This window comes from Paramormyrops kingsleyae, chromosome 4, assembly GCF_048594095.1.
Source record: "Paramormyrops kingsleyae isolate MSU_618 chromosome 4, PKINGS_0.4, whole genome shotgun sequence".
Taxonomy (NCBI): Eukaryota; Metazoa; Chordata; class Actinopteri; order Osteoglossiformes; family Mormyridae; genus Paramormyrops; species Paramormyrops kingsleyae.
Window position 1 is genome coordinate 12305532 of NC_132800.1, and position 27465 is coordinate 12332996.

The 27465-nt window shown below is 42.0% G+C and overlaps 2 protein-coding genes across 3 annotated transcripts; both read left to right on the forward strand.

The window, feature by feature from the left end:
* Positions 1-1598: 1598 nt before the first annotated feature.
* On the forward strand, positions 1599-25944 carry LOC111857640 (tripartite motif-containing protein 16-like). 2 transcript variants are annotated; one of them, XR_011989912.1, is made up of 7 exons: positions 1599-2192; positions 3483-3578; positions 5851-6084; positions 6257-6416; positions 6762-6821; positions 7142-8838; positions 25798-25944. XR_011989912.1 is itself a non-coding variant. In XM_072710661.1 (6 exons), exons 1-6 carry the CDS (start codon positions 1605-1607, stop codon positions 7654-7656), a joined length of 1653 nt encoding a protein of 550 aa, XP_072566762.1. In that variant the 5' UTR covers positions 1599-1604; the 3' UTR covers positions 7657-8925. The 2 variants fall into 2 exon arrangements, 1 of the variants encoding a protein (XP_072566762.1); XM_072710661.1 differs by lacking the exon at positions 25798-25944 and having other exon boundaries at positions 7142-8925.
* On the forward strand, positions 12878-25944 carry LOC140588727 (E3 ubiquitin/ISG15 ligase TRIM25-like). Its single transcript, XM_072710662.1, has 6 exons — positions 12878-13578; positions 16139-16234; positions 21560-21793; positions 21965-22124; positions 22489-22542; positions 22871-25944. The coding sequence occupies exons 1-6, from the start codon at positions 12988-12990 to the stop codon at positions 23383-23385; spliced, it is 1650 nt and encodes a 549-aa protein (XP_072566763.1). The 5' UTR covers positions 12878-12987; the 3' UTR covers positions 23386-25944.
* Positions 25945-27465: the final 1521 nt, after the last annotated feature.

Below are 27465 nucleotides of genomic sequence, written 5' to 3' on the forward strand. Positions count from 1 at the left end.
GTGGCTGACCTTTGATTTTACTTAGGAAGCAAGGGTATGAGACTGCTGGCAGTACAAACATGGCCTCTCAAAGGCACTGACTGTTTTGCCTGAGTTTGCTGGCTTCAAACGAGTTCCTTGAGGCCTTTTGATTTCGGTATAAGCATTAGTCAGGAAACTGCTTCCACAGACTTCCTTCTTTCCTGGATGCCTTTCCTTTTGGTCACTCTTTCCACTTGTGGTTAGGCGGCCATCTGAGATATAACCGAAGAGGGGATCCATAGCTATCTTAGCTTGGTGGTCTATGAAGTTCACCAAATCTGCACACCTTACTCTTCCACCTCTTTACTCTTTGAGCTCAAAAGCTTCAGCACGCCAACGTTCTTTCATTTTGTAGGGCAGTTTGGATATCACTGTCCATAGATTTGTAGGATTATTCATCTCGTCCAAAAATTTGATATCCTCCATGGAGACGCGACATCCGATCAAAAACCTTTCCCTTGACCAATTACAACCTTTCAACATTGGGGCAGCCACTGTATGAGCTCCTGAAAAACAAAAATGCATGGACATGGACTCACACACAACAATCAGCCTTTGAACACATAAAGCAGCTGCTAACTACCGCACCAATATTCACTTATTGTGATGTAAACAAGCCTACCGCTGTGTCCGCTGATGCTAGTAGCTATCGACTGGGGGGCGTGCTGCTTCAGCTCCATGAGCAACAATGGAAACCCGTGATATATTGCTCCAGACGCCTCACAGAAGCTGAAACATGCTACGCCCAGAATGAAAAGGAGGCTTTGGCAGGCGTGTCGGCACGCGAGAAGTTTGACAGATACCTCAATGGTCTGGGTCAATTTAAACTTGTAACAGACCACAAGCTGCTGGTACCTCTCATTAACAACAGCAACCTGGACTGCGTACTGCAACGGTGCCGTCATCTCATGTGGCTCATGAGATTTAATCCGGTGGCAGAGTACGCACCGGGAAAAACCCTGATCGTTGCGGACCCAGTCACACAGTCCTCTAGCTAGCACGTGCACAGAGACTGACACACGCAGTGAAGTGGCATGCTATGTGGCTAGCGTCGTGGAAGGGATTCCAGCATCCACAAGTACTGTAATAGAGACATACCCCAGGAGACTTGTGGCTGTAATTGCAGCAAAATGTGGTTCTACAGGGTATTGAATTTGGGGGTGAATACCTTTGCACGCTCAAGATTTCTATTTTTTCATCTTAATTTTTATTTGTGTTACAATAAAAAATATTTTACACCTTTAAAGTGGTATACAGGTTGTGTAAATCAAATGGTGCTAACCCCCCCAGGACAAACACCAAGGGGGATGAATTCTTTTGCAAGGTATATGCTAGATCAGGGGTGGGCAATCTTATTCGCAAAGGGACGATGTGTATGCAGGTTTTCACTGCAACTCCGTAATTAGGTCTTCTAATACTTTTTTCATTAACTCCAACTGCAGTGTTTGCCCAGTCTGCTCTTCTCAGTCTGGTCTCCAAAACCGCATCTACTGCAGCCTCAGAAGCAGGATGTTCCTCCCACTCTCACACACAGTCGACTGTGAGAGAAAACGAAACTGAATCCTATCAGTGTTTGTTGTAAAATGGCAGAAGCCAGTGTCACAGTGGATCAGAACCTATTCACCTGTCCAATCTGTCTGGATCTACTGAAGGATCCAGTGGCTACAGCCTGTGGACACAGTTACTGTATGAGCTGCATTAAGAGCTGCTGGGATCAGGAGGATCATGCTCGAGTTTACAGCTGCCCCCAGTGCAGAGAGACCTTCTCACTCAGACCTGTTCTGGGCAGAAACACCATACTGGCTGAAGTGGTGGAGAAACTGAAGAAGACTGGACAACAAGTAACTGCTGCTGACCATTATGCTGGACCTGGAGATGTGGAATGTGATTCCTGTCATGGGAGAAAACGCAAAGCTGCCAAGTCCTGCCTGGTGTGTCTGACCTCTTACTGTGAAACTCACCTCCAGCCTCACTATGAGTCTCCAGCTTTTAAGAAGCACAAGCTGACTGATGCCACTGGACTTCTGCAGGACAAGGTCTGTTCCCAGCATGACAAACCCCTGGAGGTCTACTGCCGTACCGACCAGCAGTGTATCTGTGATCTCTGTACGATGTATGAACACAGAGGCCATGATACAGTCTCAGCAGCTGTACAATGGACAGAGATACAGGTAAGACTCTTTATTAAAATTATAAAAACTTTTATGCAAACTATGCTTGAAAAAAATCTTTTTGTTGTGGGAAATGCAGTTATTTTGTTAGTACAGTACCATAAATATTTATACACAGACCCAAAACTGAATAACTGGCATCCACTTAAAATGTGATTTAAAGTTGGAAAATTAAATAGAAAAATTGAAAATGGAAACATGCAACAGGAAGTAGCTCGTAGCCGCTAGTCTGGTTCATACGGTAAACAAACACCACAGCCTGAGAAGCAGGAAGCTCCTCCCACTCTCACAGTCTGACATATTTCCTTCTCATCAGAACTAGGAGCCATGAGCATTTCGATGCTGCTATGAAAAGCTTTGTACACAGTGTACTGGGGGCATGTGGGGGCATATTCCCTCTTGCTCTTCATAAAAGACAAGTCTTACGTTTGTGGGTTTCTATGTGCAAGAAAAACAAAGGAAACTTGACTGAAAGTAAGTGGAGGACTTTGGTTGTTACAGTACTTATTTGTCAACACCCCGTTGTATAACCTCCAAACAAGTTATAACTACGCTCCCAGAGTAGGACAGGACAGGATTAGACAGGGTAGAAAATCAGAAAAAGAAAAGACACGACAAAACAGGCACTTTATTCATCCAGTGGGGCAACTGGGTAGTTCTCACATATTCCATCTTGCTCTTCATGAAAGACAAGTCTTACATTAACTCCAAATGGCTCATTGATCATGACCATTCATTGTGTACTTAGCAGGAAGTTTCTGAACTCAGTGTTAACATAAACTTTAGTTAACCATCACATTCTAATGTACATAATCATTATCTACCTACTAGATATTGGTAATTATGACAATAAATGAACCAATAAATAGGTTTCTGTAAGTAAAAAATGAGAACATGGGAACTTACCACTGCTCATAGTGCTGTGAAAAAGATATTTTTTATTTCTTATTTTTATGCATATTTGTCACACTTACATGTTTCAGATTAGGCAAAGAATAACCAGAGTCAATATGAAATGCAGTTTTTAAATGATGATGTCACTGGGAACATGAGTCAAAAGATCTTTGTCCAGTTTATGCTACCTACAGTCAATAAATCGTTTAAGAATATCCATCCATCCATCCATCCATCCATCTCCTAACCATTAATCCAGGTCAGGGTCATGGGGACCTGGAGCCTCCCCAGGGCACAGGGCTGGGGTCCACGCTGGACAGGGTGATTAAAATACATTAAAATATAATCTCAGCTAATGAAATAAACTCAATTTGTCATATTTTTCTCTTTCGGTAGAAAAAAATTGGTGAAACACAGAAGGAATTTCAGCAAAGAATTCAGATGAGCCAAAAAGACCTGCAAGTGCTGAGAGAGGCTGTGGACTCAATAACGGTGAGTATGAACCTGAAGAGAAGATAACAGCTGAGTCGTAAGAGTCATTTCAGGCTTGAATTGAGATTCTTGCACAGATGGGTGACTTGAGTGGTTTATGGTAAATTATACAACAGCTCATAAGAAACACATCCTGGAAAAAAACTGCATTTTATTCACACACAAAACACCATAAGAAAATTCAAGTATGAATTGCTGAATTATAAAAATCTATAGAATAAAAGAGTAAAATGTAAACTGTAAATAAATGTACTTGGATGTCGAGGGTTGCATCCTATCCGGACAAAAAAAAGCGTCCTCCTCTTTCGAATCAACGGAGTCAGCGATGGATGCCTCAATTTCTTCCCCCGAATCACTCTCCAAAATCATATTCTGTGCTTCCTAAACAGTGAACGTCTTCCGAACCATTTTTCTTCACTCAATAAAGTTGTTGTGCGAAAATAACTGGGAAAACTCACGGAGACTATCTGCGCAATGTGTACTCGAGACACTCCCACAAATACTGCGCCGGCAGACAAGAATTTGCACATTTATGTCCCCAGCGCGAAAAACAATGACCAATCAACACATTCCATACCATTTCTCAACCCTTATAGTCGCACCTCTATTGGACGAAACACTGACACTGTAATTTGATGTTCATACAAAAAGTTTATCATGGTGAAACATAACTATGGGCAAAAGTTCAGTGCGTAAAAATTGATATGCTTGCAGGGAAGCAGAGCGTATATTTAAAAAAATACTTGACAATGAAGAATGACAGTGATTGATTCATGTACATAAGTGATCAAGCTTTCAAACGAGGGTAACTTTGCCATTTTATTCAATGGTTTTCTTCAAAAACTCCGGAGATGAAAAACACAGCACGTGTTTACATAATTCCCACTGACATTTTTCTGCGAGGAGTGAGCAAGCTATTTGAGAGCATGACAGTCATTTTTATGGGAAAATGTGTGTGTTGTCAATACTTATTTCACTTCCAGACACTCGACCCGTTTAAAGATGGCTACCCTGGTCATTTTATTTTTACTTATTACAAAAAAAGCGTGGCACAAAAATTGTGCAACTTTCTACATATATTATTTGAAAGGTTTTTTGGAGTTTAACAAGCGGTTTTTGGTTGATTTTATACATTTGTTTCTTTTATTGAACATCATTTTTCTCTGTTATTAAAAACTTGGACGTATGCATCCAAACCACTAGAGGGCAGGTTCTGAAGAGAGAAATTATAACCTCGAAAATTTTGTTTGAACTTGATATTAGTAAATTGTGTTTACATAAGAATGAATGTCTCCAACATTTCAGCCAGTTGCACTGCTTCTGGCCTCTCATCTGCTGTCTGTGTTACAAGCGCTACTCTGGGCTGATTCGTAGTTGATGTGAAAGCATGGATACCCCAGTGCATACAACACAATGCCCGGCTGTCCATGGTCCAGAATGTTCATACTTCTAGCGCCAATGCACCCCCAAGAGAATCTCATTTATGAAGTATGGAATGGATTTCATAAGAATAAATAGAATTTTTACTAAAGGTAACCATGCACTGTGTACATAAGGCAGGGTTATGATTTCCATAAACTGAAATAAAATAGGATAGGAAAGTAAATTTCAACTAAATGATAATTATAAATAACATAATTTTTTCTCCATTCCAATTCCAATGTCTGAATATTCTGAAGAATTAAAAGTTCATTGATCTTTGAAACGGTGGATTTGCATTAATGTGCTGTTGTCACGGTACCAGACAGAACTGAGGACGAAGGAGCAAAGCTAAGGGCAAACAAACAGGGTTTATTAACAGAAAGGGAAACTTGACAGAACTGAAAACAAACAGGATTACTGTGGATGAAAACATGAGAGGCTAAGGCATACAAGCCAGGGAGGCACTTATAAGCAGGATTAACAAGGGATCAAACAAGAGGCAGTTGGAGTAAATCGCACAAGGGCTGGAAAGAGAGGTAGGACAAAAAAATTAGCAGGCGTGGGATACTGTAGTTTTTAAGGCTGTGGAGATTGTAGTGCTGACTTTCTAACCCCGCCCCCACCCCCCAAAAAAAAACCAAAAACATTAGTTTATTGTAATGTTTGTTACTTATTGTGATGCAATTGCTTTTTTAACAGAGATAAGCCTAACTTCTTGTATGTTCTTGTCAAATTATTTTTCTTTTTAAAGGTAAGATTTGCTATTCTGAAAACTTTTTTTCCAAAAAGAGTTGCTGTAAAAAGTAGGAGTTTGTCAGACATTCTGGCTAATCTGGTAATTTACTGACAGAGGTCAGCACATTCAGCTGTGGAAGACAACGAGAAGATCTTCAATGAGATGATCCGCTCCATTGAGAGAAGACGCTCTGAGGTGATACAGTTGATCAGAGATCAGGAGAAGGCTGCAGTGAGTCTGGCAGAAGGAGACATGAAGAGACTGAAGCAGGAGATTGATAAACTGAAGAGGAGACACTCTGAGCTGGAGCAGCTTTCAGACACAAAAGATCACATCCACTTCCTTCAGGTAACATAACAGCTACCTTAACAATATGAGAACCAGAAACTTAGAACAGATATCCAAGGTCATATACATTCAGCTTGCTTTATCATTTGACAGATGTAAAATATTTCTGTTAATTTGATTACAATACACATTGGTTTTGATGAAGCAGTTTACTCGGAGTGTGTGTCTGTAGAGTTGCCAGGGTCTTCTGGTTGCCCCTGAAGCTGGATTTGGACCCAGAATCTCCATCAGTCCACGCTGCTCTTTTGAGAACGTGAGGAAGGTGGTTTCTGAACTGAAGGATCAACTGGAGAATGTTTGCAAAAAGAAAATGGCACAGTTGCATCATACAGGTTAATAAATAAATGCATTTTCCAGTCTGTTCATGTTAATATAGACCATGCAGATAGAGAATGCAGTACAGTCAGCCTCATGTTTGTGTCACCAAGTCAGTTTCTGTTTCAATAAGATTAAATCTTTGTGTAAACATTTAAAAGAGATCTACATTTTACAGGCTGCAAAACCCCGATGACATGAAATTATTCAATCCAAAAATTTGTATTGTGTTTAATGTGGTATGAATAGTGGTTTGTTAAACTGCCTGTTATTGTCCCTCATAATGATAATACCCTACTGCTGTTGTATTCACAAATAAATTCCTTTTACTCACATCCCTGTTTCTCTCTGTCTCCTTCTAGATACCAAAGACACCATCCTACCGGTATTAGTGCCCAGGACCAGAGCAGAATTCTTACAATGTGAGTATGTTCACACACACGCTTCTCTCTCCCTGTATGAGGTGGAGTGTGTTTTATTGTCTTTCATTTTCTTCTGCTGGGGGAGCTTCTCTTTCTCTCTCCCGCTGACTTTCACATTTACAGAAATTGTTGACATCGGTATTATTTAATTGATTTCTAATGCAACTGCTGATGTTCAATATTACTATGTTTATCATGTTGTTCATCCATGTTGAGAATATAACCATTTAAAAATGAAGAGGTAAACATATAATTAACGAGTTTTCAGTGATGACATCAATAAGACCAAACCATCACCTTCTGATGTTCTCCTCCATCAGATTCCTGTCGGCTCACTCTGGACCCCAACACAGCAAACAAACACCTCCATCTGTCTGAGGGGAACAGAGTGGTGACATGGAAGAGAGAGATACAGTCATATCCTGATCACCGGGAGAGGTTTAACTGGCATGACCAAGTGCTGTGTACAGAGGGTCTGACTGGGCGCTTCTACTGGGAGGTTGAGTGGAGCGGGCTGGTGGTAGCTATAGCCGTCACGTATAAAGGGATCAGCAGGAAAGGAGAGGGTGATAACAGCAGGCTTGGATACAATGACAAGTCCTGGTGTTTGTCCTGCTCAACTTCCAGTTACTCATTCCAGCACAATAAAGTAGAAACTGCAGTATCTGCCCCCCCCTCCCCCAGGATAGGAGTGTACCTGGATCACAGGGCAGGAACTCTGTCCTTCTACAGCGTCTCTGACACAGTGACCCTCCTGCACAGGGTCCAGACCACGTTCACTGAGCCCCTCTATCCTGGGTTTTTTCTCTTTGACAGTACAGTCAAACTGTGCTGATTAGGTTAACAGGCTATTAAAAGTATCTCAAAAACAATTAACTATGTAATTAATATTAGAAAACATTCCTATTGTAACTGTTTGCTGATGGCTCTGTCACATACAGAATGAACCTTCATTTTACCCCATTGAGCCCTAAAACTGCACCATCTGGATTATAAAGACAGAAGCAGGCAGTGATTCCAGGAGATCAGTGCACAGTTCAAGCCAAGGTGTGTCCTCCAGCACTAGGGACACCCTGGATGGGATGTCAGTCCATCACAGAGCAGCCACTCACACATCATCACACACTGTGGACAATTTACAGACACCAGTTCATCTGGAGGACACCCATACAGACACGGGCAGAGCATGCAGACTCCACACACACAGAGCCTGGGGTTTTGTGTTTGGCTAAATACAGATCAGGAAATACCTGTATCTAAACATTTAAATTATAATTACACCTGACTTAACGTTTAACTGAACCCAAGTCTAGGTTTGATTCTTTCAGTCAGCAATCTCAGCAGTCGGGAAAAATGTGTGTGTGTGTGGGAGGGGAGCTTGTCATACTCACTCCAGATCAGCAGGGGGCAGAGCCACGTAAGTGTTTTTCTCTGCATTTTCTCATTACTGTAGAGGACTCAGAAGCATTTCATAAATGTAATTGGTAAATTATTACTCATTGGTAATAATTGGTAAATTATTCGTACAAAAACTATGTTATAATTTACATTTTACATGTAAATGTAAATTATATCATAGTTTTTGTATGAATAATAACAGATGGCATAGAATAGGCCATAGTAAGGAAATGTGAATATGTATGTTATGCGGTGTGAACCAGGTGTTATGTATTTGTATTACCCTGGGAACGGGATATTATCTGTCAGGGTCAGCACCCGTTTGTCCCAGTCTTTCGTGTCTTCTCCCCGTTTGGCCAGCAGGTGTCGCTGGCCATCCTGTCCTCCCTGTTGTCCAAGCCCTTTGTGTGTTTCCCCAGCTCCCCTGACTGCTGCATGGCTCAATGAGCTGAATGTGCGGCTACCTGTAAACCCCTCAGTCATGTGTGTCACAATATTAGACGTTACCCTGTGTTGTTTAATTTTTGTACTTTGTTCCCTGCCAGTTTTTGCTCCTTGTGTTGCCTCTATCTGCCTGCACCATGCCTCGCTCTGGTAACAATCATCCTTATGTTAAAAGGCATTGAATATGCATTGTATGTAAACCTGACTCATAAGAAAGCTGACATGGACTTGCTGAAAAGAGTGTTTAATAAATGTAACTGCAGAAAACTCGGAAGCATCGACACGCTGTTGCCCTGCCTCATCATTTCTCTCCTTTATTTCAGGAACGTATCTGTTATCTTGGTGCCCCAGCGCGGTACCTGTAACACAGTCATTTAGTATAATATGATGTAGTTTGATCTCATTGATTGTTTTGCAACCGATTAGTGTTTAGAATGCATTGCTGGTAAAATAATGCAATCAACTGCATAGTCCGAACAAGCTTATATGCGACAGTGTAGGATGTATTATTTCAAAGTACTAGCTGGTCAATGTCACTAAAAAGCCACACATCTACCCCATTAACGATATATAATGGTCCAATTTGGTTGAGTGTCTTGTTCAGGTAGTTCCATTGGGGATGTAGTGTGTAGTATCTATATGAAAATTGGAATTCAAAAGAGCATTTCACGATTCGCCCAGAAGTATACGATGTATTCAATGTCAGTTGAAGCATATGGTAAGCTGTTTAAGCTTTAATTAATTTCCAGAGGATAACACAAATTTATTTCCAACTAGTTACAGTAGAATGCAAATTCTTGATATCAGAAATTCAATTTTAACTAGTTATAATGTGTATTTCTGATATCAGAAATTTGACTTTAGATAAAATGCATGTTACTGGTATCGGAAATTCAGTTTTAATTTAATTCAAATTCAAAATAACTTTATTTGTCCCCAAGGGGCAATTAAAGGCACATAGGGCAGTTGAACAAGGACAGAATGACATAAAGTGCAACAGTATTTGAAAGATGCTGTGCAAAAATGCAGTCAATCAGGTAGATAAGAACTGATAAATATATAAAGGGAGGGACTGTAAGTGGGCATGGGGGGGCTCAAGTGCAGAATGAATGACGGGTTCCAGTGCAGGGAGGTGTGGGAAAGGGAAGTCTGTGAATTGAGGAGTTGAATGGCCCTGGGAACAAAGGTGGCTCTCCTCCTCTGTGTCCTGTAGCAGGGGCAGCGGAGCCGTCGTCCTGAGGAGAGCCATTCAAACTCCGGGAACAGAGCATGGGAGGGTCCTGTAGCAGGGGCAGCGGAGCCGTCGTCCTCAGGGGAGCCACTCAAACTCACTGTGTTGTGCAGGCGGGTCCTGTGCTGCAGGCTGGTGGAGTGATACCTGCTGGCAATGGAAAAACAGAGGACAGTCTCAATGAAGGAGCAGTAGAAGGTTCTGAGTATGACCTTGTTGACCCCAAAGCTGTTGAGCTTCCTTAGGAGATATTGCCATTCCTGACATCTCCTTAGAATGTCCTCGGTGTTGGAGGCAAGCTTTAGGGTGCAGTCGGAAGTCGCCCAGATCTTTGTACTCCTCCACCACCTCCACTGTTTGCCCGTGGATCATGCTGACAGATCCTGTCGCCAGCTCCCTCTGTTTACTGGAGAAGGTCACCACCATGTCCTTGGTCTTCTCCACGTTTAGCTCCAGGGAGGCATTTTCACACCACTGCACAAACTCACTGAGCACTGAGCTGTGGTGATGTGAGGAGCCGGAGAGCAGAGACAGGAGGACTGTGTCATCCGCGTACTTCACTGGATGACAGTCTGGGTGGGATGACCTGCGGTCATCGGTGTACAGGATGAACAGAAGAGGTGACAGGACGCAGCCTTGGGGGGAGCCAGTGGAGGTGATGGAGAGGTCAGAGAAGGTGTTGTAGACCAGCATTCTTTGTGTCCTGTTGGTCAGAAAGTTGATGATCCACAGAGTGAGATGGTCATCCAGGTGGAAGCGGGTGGAGAGTTTCTCTGCCAGGATGTGTGGTTACAAAGTGTTGAATGCAGATGAGAAATCTGCAAACGGGAGTCTAGCTGAGGTGTTGGGGATGCCTGTCTTAACTGTAACTTGTGTAAATAGTTAATGCCAGTTCTTAACATCAGAAATTTTATTTCAAAACATTTCTCTCATGTATTTCAATGTTTGAACTAAAATGCCAAAAATAACTAAAATTTCTGATATCAGGAATTCACTCTTACCTAGTCAAAATACCAATTGTTGACATCAGAAATAAAATTTTAACTAGTTGAAAATCCAATTTCTGATACAAGGAATTCAATTGTAATTAGTTTTAATTATAGCTAGTAGCAACTGAATTCCTAATATCAGAAACTGGATTTTCAACTAGTTACAATTTAATTGTAAAGCTTATTACAGAAGTAATCACTCCCTAAAACATCTAAAAAAAACTCAAATTATTCCCTATAAAAAGTATAAACCCCCACTAAATTCACTCTACCGACCTGGGAGAAAAGACATAGTGAGGAAGTAATTGTTTATTGAGACACCATTGAACAATCCACAACAGCACTTATGCATGGTGTGACCTTAATATACACACAATAATAACAAGCAATTAACTAATATCTAATAAAACACTTCATAATAAACATACAACTCTGATAAATACATGGAATTCAATATCATAGACACACACCTGAGATTAGTTAATGGCAGCCGAGTTACCATGCAATAGTGTTCCATTAACAATCAAAATATTTCCTCAATAAACTCAATTCTCAATTACAAATTTTGTAGATGAGGATGAGAGCTCATGCTGGGGAGGCTTCCCAACTTTTTTAGGAAGTAGGACTTCCGTCAGCAGTGATGCCCATGGAATCTGATTGCAATGCCATCTCATGTAAGATTATAATACACTTTGATATGCAAATACTTAGTAGTAACTCAGTTACTACTGAAGTACAAATCATGAACAAATCATTAACAAACATAGTTGCTCCTTAAGATGAAAGCTGTCATTCATTAATAATCAACAAACATATCAGTATTTTCACTTTTGCTATTAAATATTGTTCCTTCAGTAATTCCTTAGTAGTACCTTCAGTAGTTGCTTCAGTAGGTCAGCAAGGTTGACAGATAGTCAAGTAACAGATATAGTAACAAATATAGTAACTGCTTGGGATAAAATATCTGTCACTATTTGATGGTGAACAAGCATGCTATCAGTATTTTACTTGTGCAATTCATTATTCATTCCTGCAGAAAAAAACATGACAGTCTATAACTAACACTTAGTTTGTGGTCAATTAATACATATTTAATATCATAATAATACATTATTTGTCTCCCATTAAGTGTCACCAATAATAATTTACTGTATGCTGTATGACTGATCCTGTTACTATCTCCTGAGAAACTTCCATAATTTGCATGACTCTCAAACTTTATTATGAATAATTGCCAAACACAGATCCACAGATTTTGTATGTTTGTCTGACATTATCCAAGTTGCCAGTGTAACGTCCAGCCCTGTCCTGCTTGTCTGCTCCCTGTGTTTCCTTTGGCTGTAGCTTCTTCCTGCAGCGTGTTAGTCTTACCTCTTTTTCCTGGCCTCTCGTTAACCAGCCACAGCTGCCTTGCATTTACTCTTTTGTTTGTCATGTATATTGGCGTCTCTCAGTGCTGTGCTCCCTGTTCAGTCATTGTTCCCTGTCTGCGTGTGCTAGCCGGTGTGTTTCCCACAATGAACTCCCCCGCGAGGGGTTATACTTACTGACAGTCTGCATTTGGGTCGTCCTTCTCCCGCTGCAATGTGACACCCAGATCGTCCACGAAATACAAGCCAGACACACAAATATCCACACACTACATGCAATATCAACCTGTGTTTCACTGTTTCTGTGATAAATTAATGTTGATGTTTTGTCATAACGTAAGTGGAAATATAAATATAAATGGTTATGTGTGTATTTATATAAATGGACAGATTCATTCTTAATGTAACTATTCTACCTTTCTGTCTTCTACCTATTTTATATGTACAAAAACAAACTGAAAGATTGCAGCTGGCTTGCTGAAGAAAAGCAATGTCAGTAGCACTTATAATCAAAAAAGCTAAATATATATTGAGTTTGTTAGGTATATAATTGATATAACGCACTATTTTTTTCATAAACTCCAACTGCAGTGTTTGCCCAGTCTGATCTTCTCAGTCTGGCCTCAGTCCAAAACCACACCTACTGCAGCCTGAGAAGCAGGAAGTTTCTCCCACTCTCACACACAGAAAACTGAGAGAAAACGAAACTGGATCCTATCAGTGTTTGTTGTAAAATGGCAGAAGCCAGTGTCACAGTGGATCAGAACCAATTCACCTGTGTAATCTGTCTGGATCTACTGAAGGATCCAGTGACAACAGCCTGTGGACACAGTTACTGTATGAGCTGCATTAAGAGCTGCTGGGATCAGGAGGATCATGCTCGAGTTTACAGCTGCCCCCAGTGCAGAAAGACCTTCATACCCAGGCCTGTTCTGGGCAGAAACACCATACTGGCTGAAGTGGTGGAGAAACTGAAGAAGACTGGACAACAAGTGACTGCTACTGCTGACCATTATCCTGGACCTGGAAATGTGGAATGTGATTTCTGTCCTGGGAGAAAACGCAAAGCTGCCAAATCCTGCCTGGTGTGTCTGGCCTCTTACTGTGAAACTCACCTCCAGCCTCACTATGAGTCTCCAGCTTTTAAGAAGCACAAGCTGACTGATGCCACTGGACATCTGCAGGACAAGGTCTGTTCCCACCATGACAAACCCCTGGAGGTCTACTGCCGTACCGACCGGCAGTGTATCTGTCATCTCTGTACGATGTATGAACACAGAGGCCATGATACAGTCTCAGCAGCTGTACAAAGGACAGAGATACAGGTGAGACTCTTTATTAAAATTATAAAAACTTTTATGCAAACTATGCCTGAAAAAAATCTTTTTGTTGTGGGAAATGCAGTTATTTGTTAGTACAGTACCATAAATATTTATACACAGACACAAAACTGAATAACTGGCATCTACTTAAAATGTGATTTAAAGTTGGAAAATTAAATAGAAAAATTGAAAATGGAAACATGCAACAGGAAGTAGCTCGTAGCCGCTAGTCTGGTTCATACGGTAAACAAACACCGCAGCCTGAGAAGCAGGAAGCTCCTCCCACTCTCAGACACAGACGACTGTGAGAGAAAACGAAACTGAATCCTATGGGGTAAAATGGCAGAAACCAGTGTCACAGTGGATGAGAACCAGTTCCAAATGGCTCATTGATCCTGACCATTTATTGTCTTCTGTGCGATATATTTTTTTTCTGATTACTTAATTTATACATTTACAAAAATACAGACATCATTTCCACAAAAGAATGGAAGAAAGTGTTTATTTACCCCCCTTCCCACACAAGACATAAAATGTTTTTTTGTCTTTATGTTCATAAGTGCTCTGCTCTGAAGGCAAAGAGACTGAGGTAAAGGAAAACTGAAAAGAAAACGCACAGACATATGCATTACTGAATATTTCCAGTAACACTTTACTTGATGGGCCACAAATGTAAGCTCTTAATTAACCATGAACCAACTCTTACTTAATGTATTAATTAACCACAAACTAAGTGTTACTTACAAGCAAATATCTTAGTTGCAGAAAGAAGTTGCTGAGCTCAGTGTTAACATAAACTTTAGTTAACCATCACTTTCTAGTGTACATAATCATTATCTAACAACTAGATATTGGTATTTATGATAATAAATGAATCAATAAATAGGTTTCTGTAAGTAAAAAAGAGACTTGGGAAGGTATTTTTGATTTCTGATTTGTCACACTTACATGTTTCAGATCTTTGAACAAATTTTAATATTAGACAAAGATAACCAGAGTCAATACATTTACATTTACAGCATTTGGCAGACGCCCTTAGCCAGAGCGACTTACATAAGTGCTTTAAGACTCTACAATGATTTTTTTCCCGATACTACCTCAATAAAACCAAGGCTATGAATACCATCGATCAAATACTCTGTTGGGAAAGTGCGTTTTTTTTTCATTTATTATTATTTTTTTTATTTTTATATATAAAAGGAAAGAACTGAGTATAATGCCAGAAGTGCTAATTCAGGTATTTCTGGAAAAGGTGTGTTTTAAGTCGTCTTTTGAAGACATTCAGTGACTCAGCTGTTCAGACATCTAGGGGGAGTTCATTCCACCAACTTGGTGCCAGAACAGAGAAGAGCCGAGAGGTGTGTCTTCCTTGTGCCTTGAGGGGTGGTGGGACCAGTCGAGCAGTGCTGGAGGATCGGAGAGATCGTGGTGCAGTGCGGGGTGTGATGAGGTCTTTTAGGTAGGATGGGTTAGGGTTAGGGTTAGGGTTAGGTTGGGTGACTTGGTGCCAGAACAGAGAAGAGCCGAGAGGTGTGTCTTCCTTGTGCCTTGAGGGGTGGTGGGACCAGTCGAGCAGTGCTGGAGGATCGGAGAGATCGTGGTTTAGTGCGGGGTGTGATGAGGTCTTTTAGGTAGGATGGAGCCAGATCATTTTTGGTTTTGTATGCGAGCATCAGTGTTTTGAATCTGATGTGGGCAGCCACAGGAAGCCAGTGTAGGGAGCGCAGCAAAGGAGTGATGTGGGACAGCTTGGGAAGGTTGAAAACAAGTCGAGTAGCTGCATTCTGAATCAGTTGGAGGGGACGAATGACGCTCAGTGGTAAACCCGCTAGGAGCGAGTTGCAGTAGTCAAGGCGGGAGATGACGAGGGACTGAACGAGTATCTGGGTAGCCTGTGTGGAAAGAAATGGACGTATCCTTCTGATATTAAACAGGAGAAACCGACAAGAGCGGGAAACGTTGGCGATATGTGAGGAAAAGGACAGACGATTGTCCATGGTAACCCCAAGGTTGCGAGCAGTAACCGAAGGACGGATCAGGGACAAAATGCAGTTTTTAAATGATGATATCACTGGGATCAGGAGTCAGAAGATCTTTTTCCAGTTTATACTACGTACAGTCATGTGTATCCCTTACTGTTTCCATCATGGACTTTGTGCAATATCTCATATTTCACTGCCATGGACCTGTGTAATACTTTACTCCTATGTGCAATATTGCTGTTCTTATACTAATTCTTGCCATAATATGTGCATATGTAGTTAATTAAATTTTGTAGATGTTTACAGTAGGAACGAATGTGTGAAGAGTATGAGTGAATGTTTTTTCTGAATTATGTTTTAAGAACCTGCTAATGGGATTGCATCAAACAGAGTTTCATTGTATGACATACAATGACAATAAAGAATCTATCTATCTAAATCATTTAAGAATTTCCATCCACCTGGAGCCTCCCCAGGGCACAAGGCTGGGGTCCACGCTGGACAGGACGATTGAAATACATTAAAATATGATCTCAGCTAATGAAACAAACTCATTTTGTCATATTTTTCCCTTTCGGTAGAAAAAAATGGGTGAAACACAGAAGGAATTTCAGCAAAGAATTCAGATGAGCCAAAAAGACCTGCAAGTGCTGAGAGAGGCTGTGAACTCAATAACAGTGAGTATGAACCTGAAGAGAAGATAACAGCTGAGTCGTAAGAGTCATTTCAGGCTTGAATTGAGATTCTTGCACAGATGGGTGACTTGAGTGGTTTATGGTAAATTATACAGTTTCATACAGTTAATTCCGACCAAGAAATCTGATTGGACAAGAGGTATTCCATGAGTGCAGTTATAAGAGTATAAATGCACTCGGACATTTCACATCAGCTGTATCACTTCGCTTTACAGGTGTATCTAAAAACCATTACATTTGCCTCATTACCACCAACACGGAACCAGTGCTGGGCTGGTTCTCGCTTGGTGCCTTTTCAGAACCTGCCCACATCTCCACAGGTTCAAAAATGAATGTAGGAAGAAGTGAGAGAAAAGGTTCATATGTATTCGGTTTTGGTTGGATTCATTTTGATCTGCTTTGGATTTAAAATTTTTATAAGCTGAAAACCAAACCGACAAGTTTTTAGAGTAAGACTCATTACACTACTGCCTGTATCCACTTTTGTCTCCATAAAAGCTTGTCGTCTGTGTGTGAATTTATCTTTGTTCTTGCTCTTTGTTGTACTGCTGTCCTTTTAAGGACCTCGCAATAAAACAGTCTGTTTATAACTGAACTTTGCTGACCACCTCATGACATCTTCGCCACTCGAGCACCACAGTATATTATTTATTAAACCTGCAGCATGGTTTTCATTTACTATGCAGTTATTCTGCAGTTATTCTGCAGTTATTCTGCAGTTATTCTGCTAATAAACTGGCTAGAGTGTTTTACTGCTGGCACCGGCAATGTCAGACAAGCTACACTGCTCAAAAATATTAAAGGAACACATTTTAATCAGAGTATAGCATCAAGTCAATTAAACTTCTGGGATATTGATCTGGGGTGAGTTTCCCGAAGCCTTCTTAACGCTACGTCGTTCGTTAATTCTATCTTTTAACACAGAACTTAAGAACGACGTAGCGTTAAGAACGCTTCGGGAAACTCACCCCTGGTCAGTTAAGTAGCAGAGGTCAGGTCAGGTTGGGGAGCAAACTCTGATGCAGTGCGTTGCCGCTCCCACCACACAGCGAAACTCCTCGGGATCCCAGTCAGTGATCCACCAGGCAGATACACAGTCCAGTCCCACCCTCTGGAAATGGCCATCCATCTGCTGCAGCCAGGTGTTACGTGGGCGTCCCCTCGGCCTGGTCCAGCCGCTTGGGTCCTCAGCAATGAGGATCCTGCAAGCCGGATCACACTCAGGGAAACGCGTCACATGGCCATAGTGCCGTAACTAACACTCCCTCACAATGCAGGTAATGTGCCTTATTCGGGACTCCTCTAGCAACCGTTCTTTCAACATAAAGTCACACCAGCGGTACCCAAGGATTCGCCGAAGAGACGCAGTACCAAAGGAGTCCAGTCTTCCTCTCAGCTCACTGGATAGCGTCCAGGTCTCACAGCCATAGAGCACCAGGACCTTCATCCTTTTGCAAAGATATCAGCAGCACCATGCACCCCTTTCCAGCGACCTCTTGACCTCCTATGCTCTTCCAATCTGTCTGCTGACTTCATAGGAAGAGTCATCAGAGACATGAATGTTGCCGTTGAGGTAGGTAAATCTTTCAACAAGGTTGACATTCTCCCTGCAGACACACTACTGATGGCTGTGTCTAAGAAGTCATTAAATGCCTGGATCATTTCTACATCCAGGACACTTGCAATCCCAGACACTCAGACTCCTTGCTCAGCCCCAATCAGAGCCACCATTGACTCCTCTAAGATCACGGCATCGTCAGCAAAGTCAAGATCAGTAAATCTTTCTTCACCAACGGACACCCCACAGCCGCTGGAGCCCACGATCCTGCCTAACACCCAGTCCATACAAGCATTGAACGGAGTAGGAGCAAGAACACACCCCTGGCGAACCCCAGAATCAACTGGGAAGAACGCAAAGGTTCTCCCTCCACTCTGCACCGCACTCACAGTACCAGTGTATAGGCCGGCCATGATGTCCAGCAACATTGGGGGGATCCCGCGAAGGCTCAGGATGTCTCACAGGGCAACTCAATGGACTGAGTCGAACGCTTTACGAAAATCAACAAAGGCTGCAAAGAACCTCTGCCGATATTTGCGCTTGCGCTCGATGAGAACCCTCAGTGCAAGGATACGGTCGATGGTAGACTTCTTAGGCATAAAACCAGACTGCTCCGGTCGCTGACAGGCAAGCAAGTGATCACGGATCCTGTTAAGGATGACCCTAGCAAGGACCTTACCCAGCACAGAAAGCAATGTTATCCCCCTATAGTTGCCACAAAGGCGATCACCTTTCCCTTTATAGATAGGGACTGCAAATCCTGTTTTCCAGTCAGTTGGGATGACATCTGACTCCCAAATGGTAGCAAAAATTGCCTGCAATGCCAGGAGGACAGCCTTACCACCAGCCTGGAGAAGTTCACCCTGGATACCATAGATCCCTGCGGCCTTCCCTACCCCAGCTGATTTACCACCCGTGCAATCTCAGTGAGATTGGGTGGTTCACAGCTGATCAGAGGATCAACTTCAAGGACCGTGGACCAAGAGATGTCCAACATCCTAGCTGGTGGGTCAGCTTTGAACAACTGCTCAAAGTAGCCGGCCCAGTGGGTCACAACTGCAGTGTCCTCTGTAAGGACCGTCATCAGCCGCTCTGACTGCAAGTCTCCAAGGAACAGATTAAGATGTGCGTAATGCTTTGATTCCTCTGTAAGCAGGATGTGGGTCACACACCACAAATGGTGTGTCACCTGCTCACGGATTCATCTAACAAACACCTACTTATCTGCCTTCACAGCCGTCCTTCTCAGTTCCCGGTACAGACTGGAGTTGCCACTAAGTCATGCGCTATGACTCCTCTGGATAATATCCAGGGTGCCCTGCAAGATGAAACACCTCCTTCTGGGAACACTGGCAACACCAAAACAACCCTCGGCAACCTTCAGGGTCTTATCATGGAAAATCTCCCACATCACATTAGAGTCAGCAGTCACACCCAAGTCTACAGGTTCCTCACACAAATTGTGTGCAAACTCATCAGAAACATCTTGATCTTGGAATCTGGCTAAGTCCAGCCTCATTGTCTTAGTAGGTGGTAGCCTATTGGATCTAAGCTGAATCTTCAGAGTAGCAACAACAAGTCTGTGGTCAGAATTCACAAAGTAGGCACTTCTGTAGACCCCGCAGTTGTGCAGGAGCCTTCAGAGTCTGCCCACGAGGATGTGATTGATCTCCTTCGTATTGGAGTACCAAGTCCAGCGATGTGGCTCAGGGAGTTGGAACCAGGATCCTGCAACCCACAGCCACTGACCTTTCGCAAAGTCAAGGAACTTGGAACCACTTTCAGCCCGGTCTCTGGACCCATGGGGACCAACACAATCCTCATAGCCAGCCCTGTCAATGTCAGTATCACACTGAAGTCACCCATGACATGGGGGTGTCACCTCGTGGGCAACCACCGAGCGAAACTGCAAGTAAAATGTTTCCCTCAACGAGACATCACTCACCGCGGTCGGAGCATACATTGAGACAACAGACAAGACACCCAAGGAGTGCCTTAGCCTAACACATAATATTCTGACATCAGGAATGACATCAGACAACAGCTACTCACTGAGTATGGCAACCATCAGACGCTAGCAGAAGGGATTGTTAATCAGTTTCAGCTGCTTTTGTGTTAATGAAATTAACAACAGGTGCACTAGAGGGGCAACAATGAGACGACCCCCAAAACAGGAATGGTGCAACAGGTGGAGGCCACTGACATTTTTCCCTCCTCATCTTTTCTGACTACTTTTTGACTAGTTTTGCATTTGGCTGCGACCAGTGTCACTGCTGATACCTGGACCCTACAAAGGTTGCACAGGTACTCCAACTCCTCCAGGATGGCGCATCAATACGTGCCCTTGCCAGAAGGTTTGCTGTGTCTCCCAGCACTGTCTGAAGGGCATGGAGGATATTCCAGGAGACAGGCAGTTACTCTAGGAGAGCTGGACAAGGCCATAAAAAGTTGCTTAACCCATCAGCAGGACCGGTATCTGCTCCTTTTTGCAAAGAGGAACAGGATGAGCACTGCCAGAGCCCTGCAAAATGACATCCAGCCAGTATGCAGTTCCTGGAGGATGAAGGAATTGATACCATTGACTGGCCCCCACGATCACCTGACCTAAATCCAATAGATCCATATATTGTGTGATAAGTCAATAACATAATTATTGTGACAGGCCTAGAGGTGATTGTGATGTGTTGGTTGTGTCAAAAACCCCACACTGGTAAGGGGTGATATTTTATCAACAGCTCGGTGTTAATATAACCTCGATAATTTTATTTGACCTTGATATTAACAAATTGTGTTTACATAAGAATGAATGTCTCCAACATTTCAGGCAGTTGCACTGCTTCTGGCCTCTCATCTGCTGTCTGTGTTACAAGCGCTACTCTGGGCTGATTCGTACTTGATGTGAAAGCATGGATACCCCAGTGCATACAACACAATGCCCGGCTGTCCGTGGTCCAGAATGTCCGTACTTCTAGCGCCAATGCACCCCCAAGAGAATCTCATTTATGAAGTATGGAATGGATTTCATAAGAATAAATAGAATTTTTACTAAAGGTAACCATGCACTGTGTACATAAGGCAGCGTTATGATTTCCATAAACTGAAATAAAACAAGATAGGACAATAAATTTCAACTAAACGATAATTATAAATAACATAATTCCAATGTCTGAATATTCGGAAGAATTAAAAGTTCATTGATCTTTGAAACGGTGGATTTGCATTAATGTGCTATTGTCACGGTACCAGACAGAACTGAGGACGAAGGAGCAAAGCTAAGGGCAAACAAACAGGGTTTATTAACAGAAAGGGAAACTTGACAGAACTGAAATCAAACAGGATCACTGTGGATCAAAACAGAAGAGGCTAAGGCATACAAGCCAGGGAGGCACTTATAAGCAGGATTAACAAGGGATCAAACAAGAGGCAGCTGGAGTAAATCACACGAGGGTTGAAATGAGAGGTAGGACAAACAATTAGCAGGCGTGGCATTCTGTAATATTTAAGGCTGTGGAGTTTATAGTGCTGACTATCTACCCCCCAAAAAAATAATACATTAGTTTATTGTAATGTTTGTTACTTATTGTGATGCAATTGCGTTTTTAACAGTGACAAGCCTCATATGTTCTTGTCAAATTGTTTTTCTTTATAAAGATAAGATTTGGTATACCGAAAGCTTTTTTCCAAAAAGAGTTGCTGAAAAAAGTGTGAGGTTGTCATAAATTCTGGCTAATCTGGTCATTTACCGACAGAGATTGGCACAGTCAGCTGTGGAAGACAACGAGAAGATCTTCAATGAGATGATCCGCTCCATTGAGAGAAGACGCTCTGAGGTGATACAGTTGATCAGAGATCAGGAGAAGGCTGCAGTGAGTCAGGCTGAAGGAGACATGAAGAGACTGAAGCAGGATATTGATGAACTGAAGAGGAGACACTCTGAGCTGGAGCAGCTTTCACACACAGAGGATCACATCCATTTCCTCCAGGTAACAGAACAGCTACTTTGACAATATGAGAACCAGAAATTTAGAACAGATATCCAAGGTCATATACATTCAGCTTACTTTATCATTTGACAGATGTTAATATTTCTCTTAATTTGATTACAATACACATTGGTTTTGATGAAGCAGTTTACTCAGACTGTGTGTCTGTAGAGTTGCCAGGGTCTTCCGGTTGCCCAAGAAGTTGGATTTGGACCCAGAATCTCTGTCAGTCCACGGTGCTCTTTTGAGAATGTGAGGAAAGTGGTTTCTGAACTGAAGGATCAACTGGAGAATCTTTGCGAAGAGAAAACAGCAGAGATCCATCATACAGGTTAATAAATAGATACATTTTACTGTCTGTTCATGTTAATATAGACCATGCAGAGAGAGTATGCAGTACAGTCAGCCTCACGTTTGTGTCACCAAGTCAGTTTCTGTTTCAATAAGATTAAATCTTTGTGTAAACCTTTAAAAGAGATTTACATTTTACAGGCTGCAAAACCCAGATGACACGAAATTATTCAATCCAAAAATTTGTATTGTGTTTAATGTGGTATGAATAGTGGTTTGTTAAACTGCCTGTTATTGTCCCTCATAATGATAATACCCTACTGCTGGTGTCTCCACAGTGAGTGAAGTCCATCTCCCACAAGTAAATTCCTCTTACTCACATCCCCATTTCTCTCTCCTTCTAGTTACCAAAGACCTACCGGTATTAGTGCCCAGGACCAGAGCAGAATTCTTACAATGTGAGTCTGTTCACACACACACTTCTCTCTCCCTGTATGAGGTGGAGTGTGTTTTATTGTGTTTCGTTTTCTTCTGCTGGGGGAGCTTCTCTTTCTCTCTCCCGCTGCCTCCTGGCCTTTCACATTTACAGAAATTGTTGACATCAGTATCATTTATTTGATTTATAATGCAATTGCTGATGTTTAATATTACTGTATTTATCATGTTGTTCATCCATGCTGAGAATATAACCATTTAAAAATGAAGAGGTAAACATATAATTAACGGTTTTTCAGTGATGACATCAATAAGACCAAACCATCACCTTCTGATCTTCTCCTCCATCAGATTCCTGTCAGCTCACTCTGGACCCCAACACAGCAAACAGACACCTCCATCTGTCTGACGGGAACAGAGTGGTGATAGTGAAGAGAGAGATACAGTCATATCCTGATCACCAGGAGAGGTTTGGCTCACTCCCCCATGTGCTGTGTACAGAGGGTCTGACTGGGTGCTGCTACTGGGAGGTTCAGTGGAGAGGGCGTTTAGTTGGTATAGCCGTCACATACAAAGGGATTGACAGGAAAGTAGTGGGTGTGGCCAGCAGGCTGGGATACAATGACAAGTCCTGGTGTTTGTACTGCACAGGCTCCAATTACTTTTTACGGCATAATAATGTGGAAACTGCAGTATCTGCCCCCCCCTCCCCCAGGATAGGAGTGTACCTGGATCACGGGGCAGGAACTCTGTCCTTCTACAGCGTCTCCGACACAGTGACCCTCCTGCACAGGGTCCAGACCACTTTCACTGAACCACTCTATCCTGGGTTTTTTCTCTGGAACAGTGCAGCCAGACTGTACTGAGTATGTTAACAGGCTGTTAAAAGTATGTCAAGAAATTAAAGACAGAAGCAGGCAGTGATTCCAGGAGATCAGTGCACAGATCAAGCCAAGGTGTGTCCTCCAGCACTAGGGACACCCTGGATGGGATGTCAGTCCATCACAGATCAGCCACTCACACATCATCACACACTGTGGACAATTTACAGACATCAGTTCATCTGGAGGACACCCATACAGACACGGGCAGAGCATGCAGACTCCACACACACAGAGCCTGGGGTTTTGTGTTTGGCTAAATACAGACCAGAAAATACTTGCATGCATCTAAACATTTCAATTTAATTATACCTGACTTAATGTTTAACTGAACCCAAGTCTAGGTTTGATTCTTTTAGTCAGCAACCTGTGCAGTCAGGAAATATATGTATGGGGTGCTTGGAGATCATTTTGTCTGCCTTAAATTCCATTCATTTTCCAAACTGCTTATCCTTCTGGGTCATGGGGGGTCCAGAGCCTATCCTGGAAGTTATGGGCACAAGGTGGGGAACAACCCAGGACAGGGTGCCAGCCCATCACTCAGCACACTCACACACCATTCACATCTATGGGCAATTTAGTAATTCCAATTAATCTCAGCATGTCTGTGGGGGGAAACCACATGACGACACGGGGAGAACATGCAAACTCCACACACATCAAACCCAGGTGGAGACTTGAATCCAGGTCCCAGAGGTGTGAGGCAACAGTGCTAACCACTGCACCACCATGCTGCCCCATGCCTTAACTTTTTAGTTATATTAAAATTATGTAATTTAAAGCACTGATTTATTGATCCCTCAATCATTTTTAAGATCAAATAGCACAAAACTAGATCAAATGTTTAAAAATCTTTCAGCTTTACTGCAAGTAACCCATAATGGACAATTGTGATGTCCACAAAAGTGTCAGATTTGTAGTTTTACGTATTGTATTTTTTGTGATTATTGCCTTTTAATTTGAATACAATGGATTGTATTGTATTTGGGGAAAATATATGCACGAGGAACATGAGAAAATGTATGTATTTCAAAACTTTTTCATTTGAAATACACACTTGTCATGCTCACTCCAGACCAGCAGGGGGCAGAGTCACGTAGCGATTTTCTCTGCATTCGTTTTAGTTTTCTCATAACTGCAGAGAACCAGGAAGCGTCGACACACTGTTGCTCTGCCTAATCATTTGTCTCAAGTTAGTAATGTGTAAAATACCTTTAAAAACAGGACAAAGACATGACATGAGACTTGTTAACTACTTTGTTAAAGCAGTTTTAACTAAGAATTTGGACACGTTCTTAATTAAGTTAGTTAGCTCGTCGCACAAGTGTTCTCCCACCTGCAGCATGTACATATATACATATACTGTGTTTCATGCAGGGGTGTTGCTAAAGATTTTGAGCCCCATGAAAGTATATTATATTGGGCCCCTAGTCCAGACCAATCCAGTTATTTTCCAAATTTCTCAGGGCCCCTGTCACTCAGTTCCCCTTGGAATTGTCCTAACTACCCCCCCCTTACGGCACCCCTGGTTGTATGAGCTATTGTCCATGTTTACTGACTAGCTCAATACACACACTTTAGCCCACCAAGTAAATCTATTATAAAACTATTTATTCCTTGTGAGTTTATATGGAAACGGCCATTGTTTGATATGTTAATGAGAAACTTGAACTTCCAAGAGTGTAGAATTGTTAATTGAATTAATACTGATAAACTTACAGTGTGTGAGTTTTGCCTGTAACATCAGACAGTCAGTGCCTGGTACTAATGGCAGAAGTTCATAAATGTATTCTAAGCAATAATTGGTACATTTTATTTTTTACGAATAATAACAGATGGCATAGAATAGGCCATAGTAAGGAAATGTGAATATGTATGTTATGCGGTGTGAACCAGGTGTTATGTATTTGTATTACCCTGGGAATGGGATATTATCTGTCAGGGTCAGCACCCGTTTGTCCCAGTCTTTCGTGTCTTCTCCCCGTTTGGCCAGCAGGTGTCGCTGGCCATCCTGTCCTCCCTGTTGTCCAAGCCCTTTGTGTGTTTCCCCAGCTCCCCTGACTGCTGCATGGCTCAATGAGCTGAGTGTGCAGCTACCTCTACACTCCTCAGTCATCTGTGTCAAAATGTTAGACGTTACTTACATTGTTTAATTTTTGTACTTTGTTCCCCGCCAGTTTTTGCTCCTTGTGTTGCCTTGTTTGTGGACCTTGTTCCCTTGACATCTCTTGTAGTTAATCTTTGTTTTCCCTATTTTGTTTTTTGACCCCTCATGGTTCTTTTCCTTCATAGTTTTACCCAGTGTTTTAGTTTGAGTAATAAACACCCTTTGTGTCTCAGAGCTGCCAGTGGATCATCACCTCCTTTTATCTGCCTGCACCATCCTTATGTTAAAAGGCATTGAATATTCAATTCAATTCAATTCAATTTTATTTATATAGCATTGTATGCATTGTATGTAAACCTGACTCATAAGAAAGCTGACATGGACTTGCTGAAAAGAGTGTTTAATAAACGTAACTGCAGAAAACTCGGAAGCATTGACACGCTGTTGCCCTGCCTCATCATTTCTCTCCTTTATTTCAGGAACGTATCTGTTATCTTGGTGCCCCAGCGCGGTACCTGTAACACAGTCATTTAGTATAATATGATGTAGTTTGATCTCTTTGATCTCTTTGATTGAACCGATTAACTACAACAGAAACAAAATTGACATTTCAAACAATAATATAATGTGAGTCTGTCATCAAACTAATAAAAAAAAATAGAGAAAATTGTTCTGGTAATGAGTTAATGGGAATGACCCTGTCATGACCGTGCCGAGCATGGACCAAGGAAGCAGGCGACGAAGACGAGGAATCGGGAGTAAGGGTTTTAATTGACATTCGGAGAGGCAGACAGGACAGAAAACGGCATAACACTACAATGACAGGACTAGGGAAATAAACTCTGACGCGGACTTAAATACACCAAACTAACGAAGACAACTCAAAACAGCTGATAAACACTGGGAATCCACATCAGGTTAACGAGGGGGGCGTGGCACAGGAGGATCGGCACGATCGGGGTGTGACAGACCCATTGAGTTAAAGAACAAATACATATACAGTACTTCTGCTTTTTCGTCTCTTCATTCAGAACTATTCTGTAAATGAGCAACTATGCCTAACCAATAGATATGATGTAAATGTTAGTGTTATTAGTGGACTGAGAGTTTAGAATGCATTGCTGGTAAAATAGTGCAATCAACTGCATAGTCCTCTGAACAAGCTTATATGCTACAGTGTTGGCTGCAATGTATTATTTCAAATCACTAGCTAGTCACTGTCACTAAAAAGCAACACATCTACCCCATTAACCGTATATAATGGTTCTGTCATGATAAAATCTCTTCCACCATCTGAATTCCTTCACCCTGTGATGTCCTATTAGGTGAGTGTCTTGTTCAGGTAGTTGCATTGGGGATGTAGTGTGTACTATCTATATGAAAATTGGAATTCAAAAGAGCATTTCACAATTCGCCCAGAAATACACGATGTATTCAATGTCAGTTGAAGCATATGGTAAGCTGTTTAAGCTTTAATTAGTTTCTAGAGGATAACAAATTTATTTCCAACTAGTTAGAATGCAAATTCTTGATATCAGAAATTCAATTGTAAGTCGTTATAATATGTATTTCTCATATCAGAAATCTGACTTTCGATAAAATGTGTGGGATACGCTATATTCCTCCTTGCCCCTAGATCAGAGCTATTCAATTCAGGCCCTCGATTCCAAATCCAGGCCTTGTTTTCAGTTCTCCTAGGTAGTTAGTTTAATTACTGATTCTGATTGGTCAGAGGCTTCACCCCTGGCTCACAGGTGAAGGAAAGCTGGAAAATCAGCAGGGCTCGGCCCTTGAGTTGAACAGCCCTGCCCTAGATGGTATGATATACAGTACTTGCGACAGAGTAAGTTTAGAAAAACTGGGAAGGAGAGAAAACTTACAAAAAGTGTGGTTAGCTGGACTCCCATGGCTTACGTTCTAATTGTGTTTAGTAAAGTTTACTTTAACTAATTGCACTT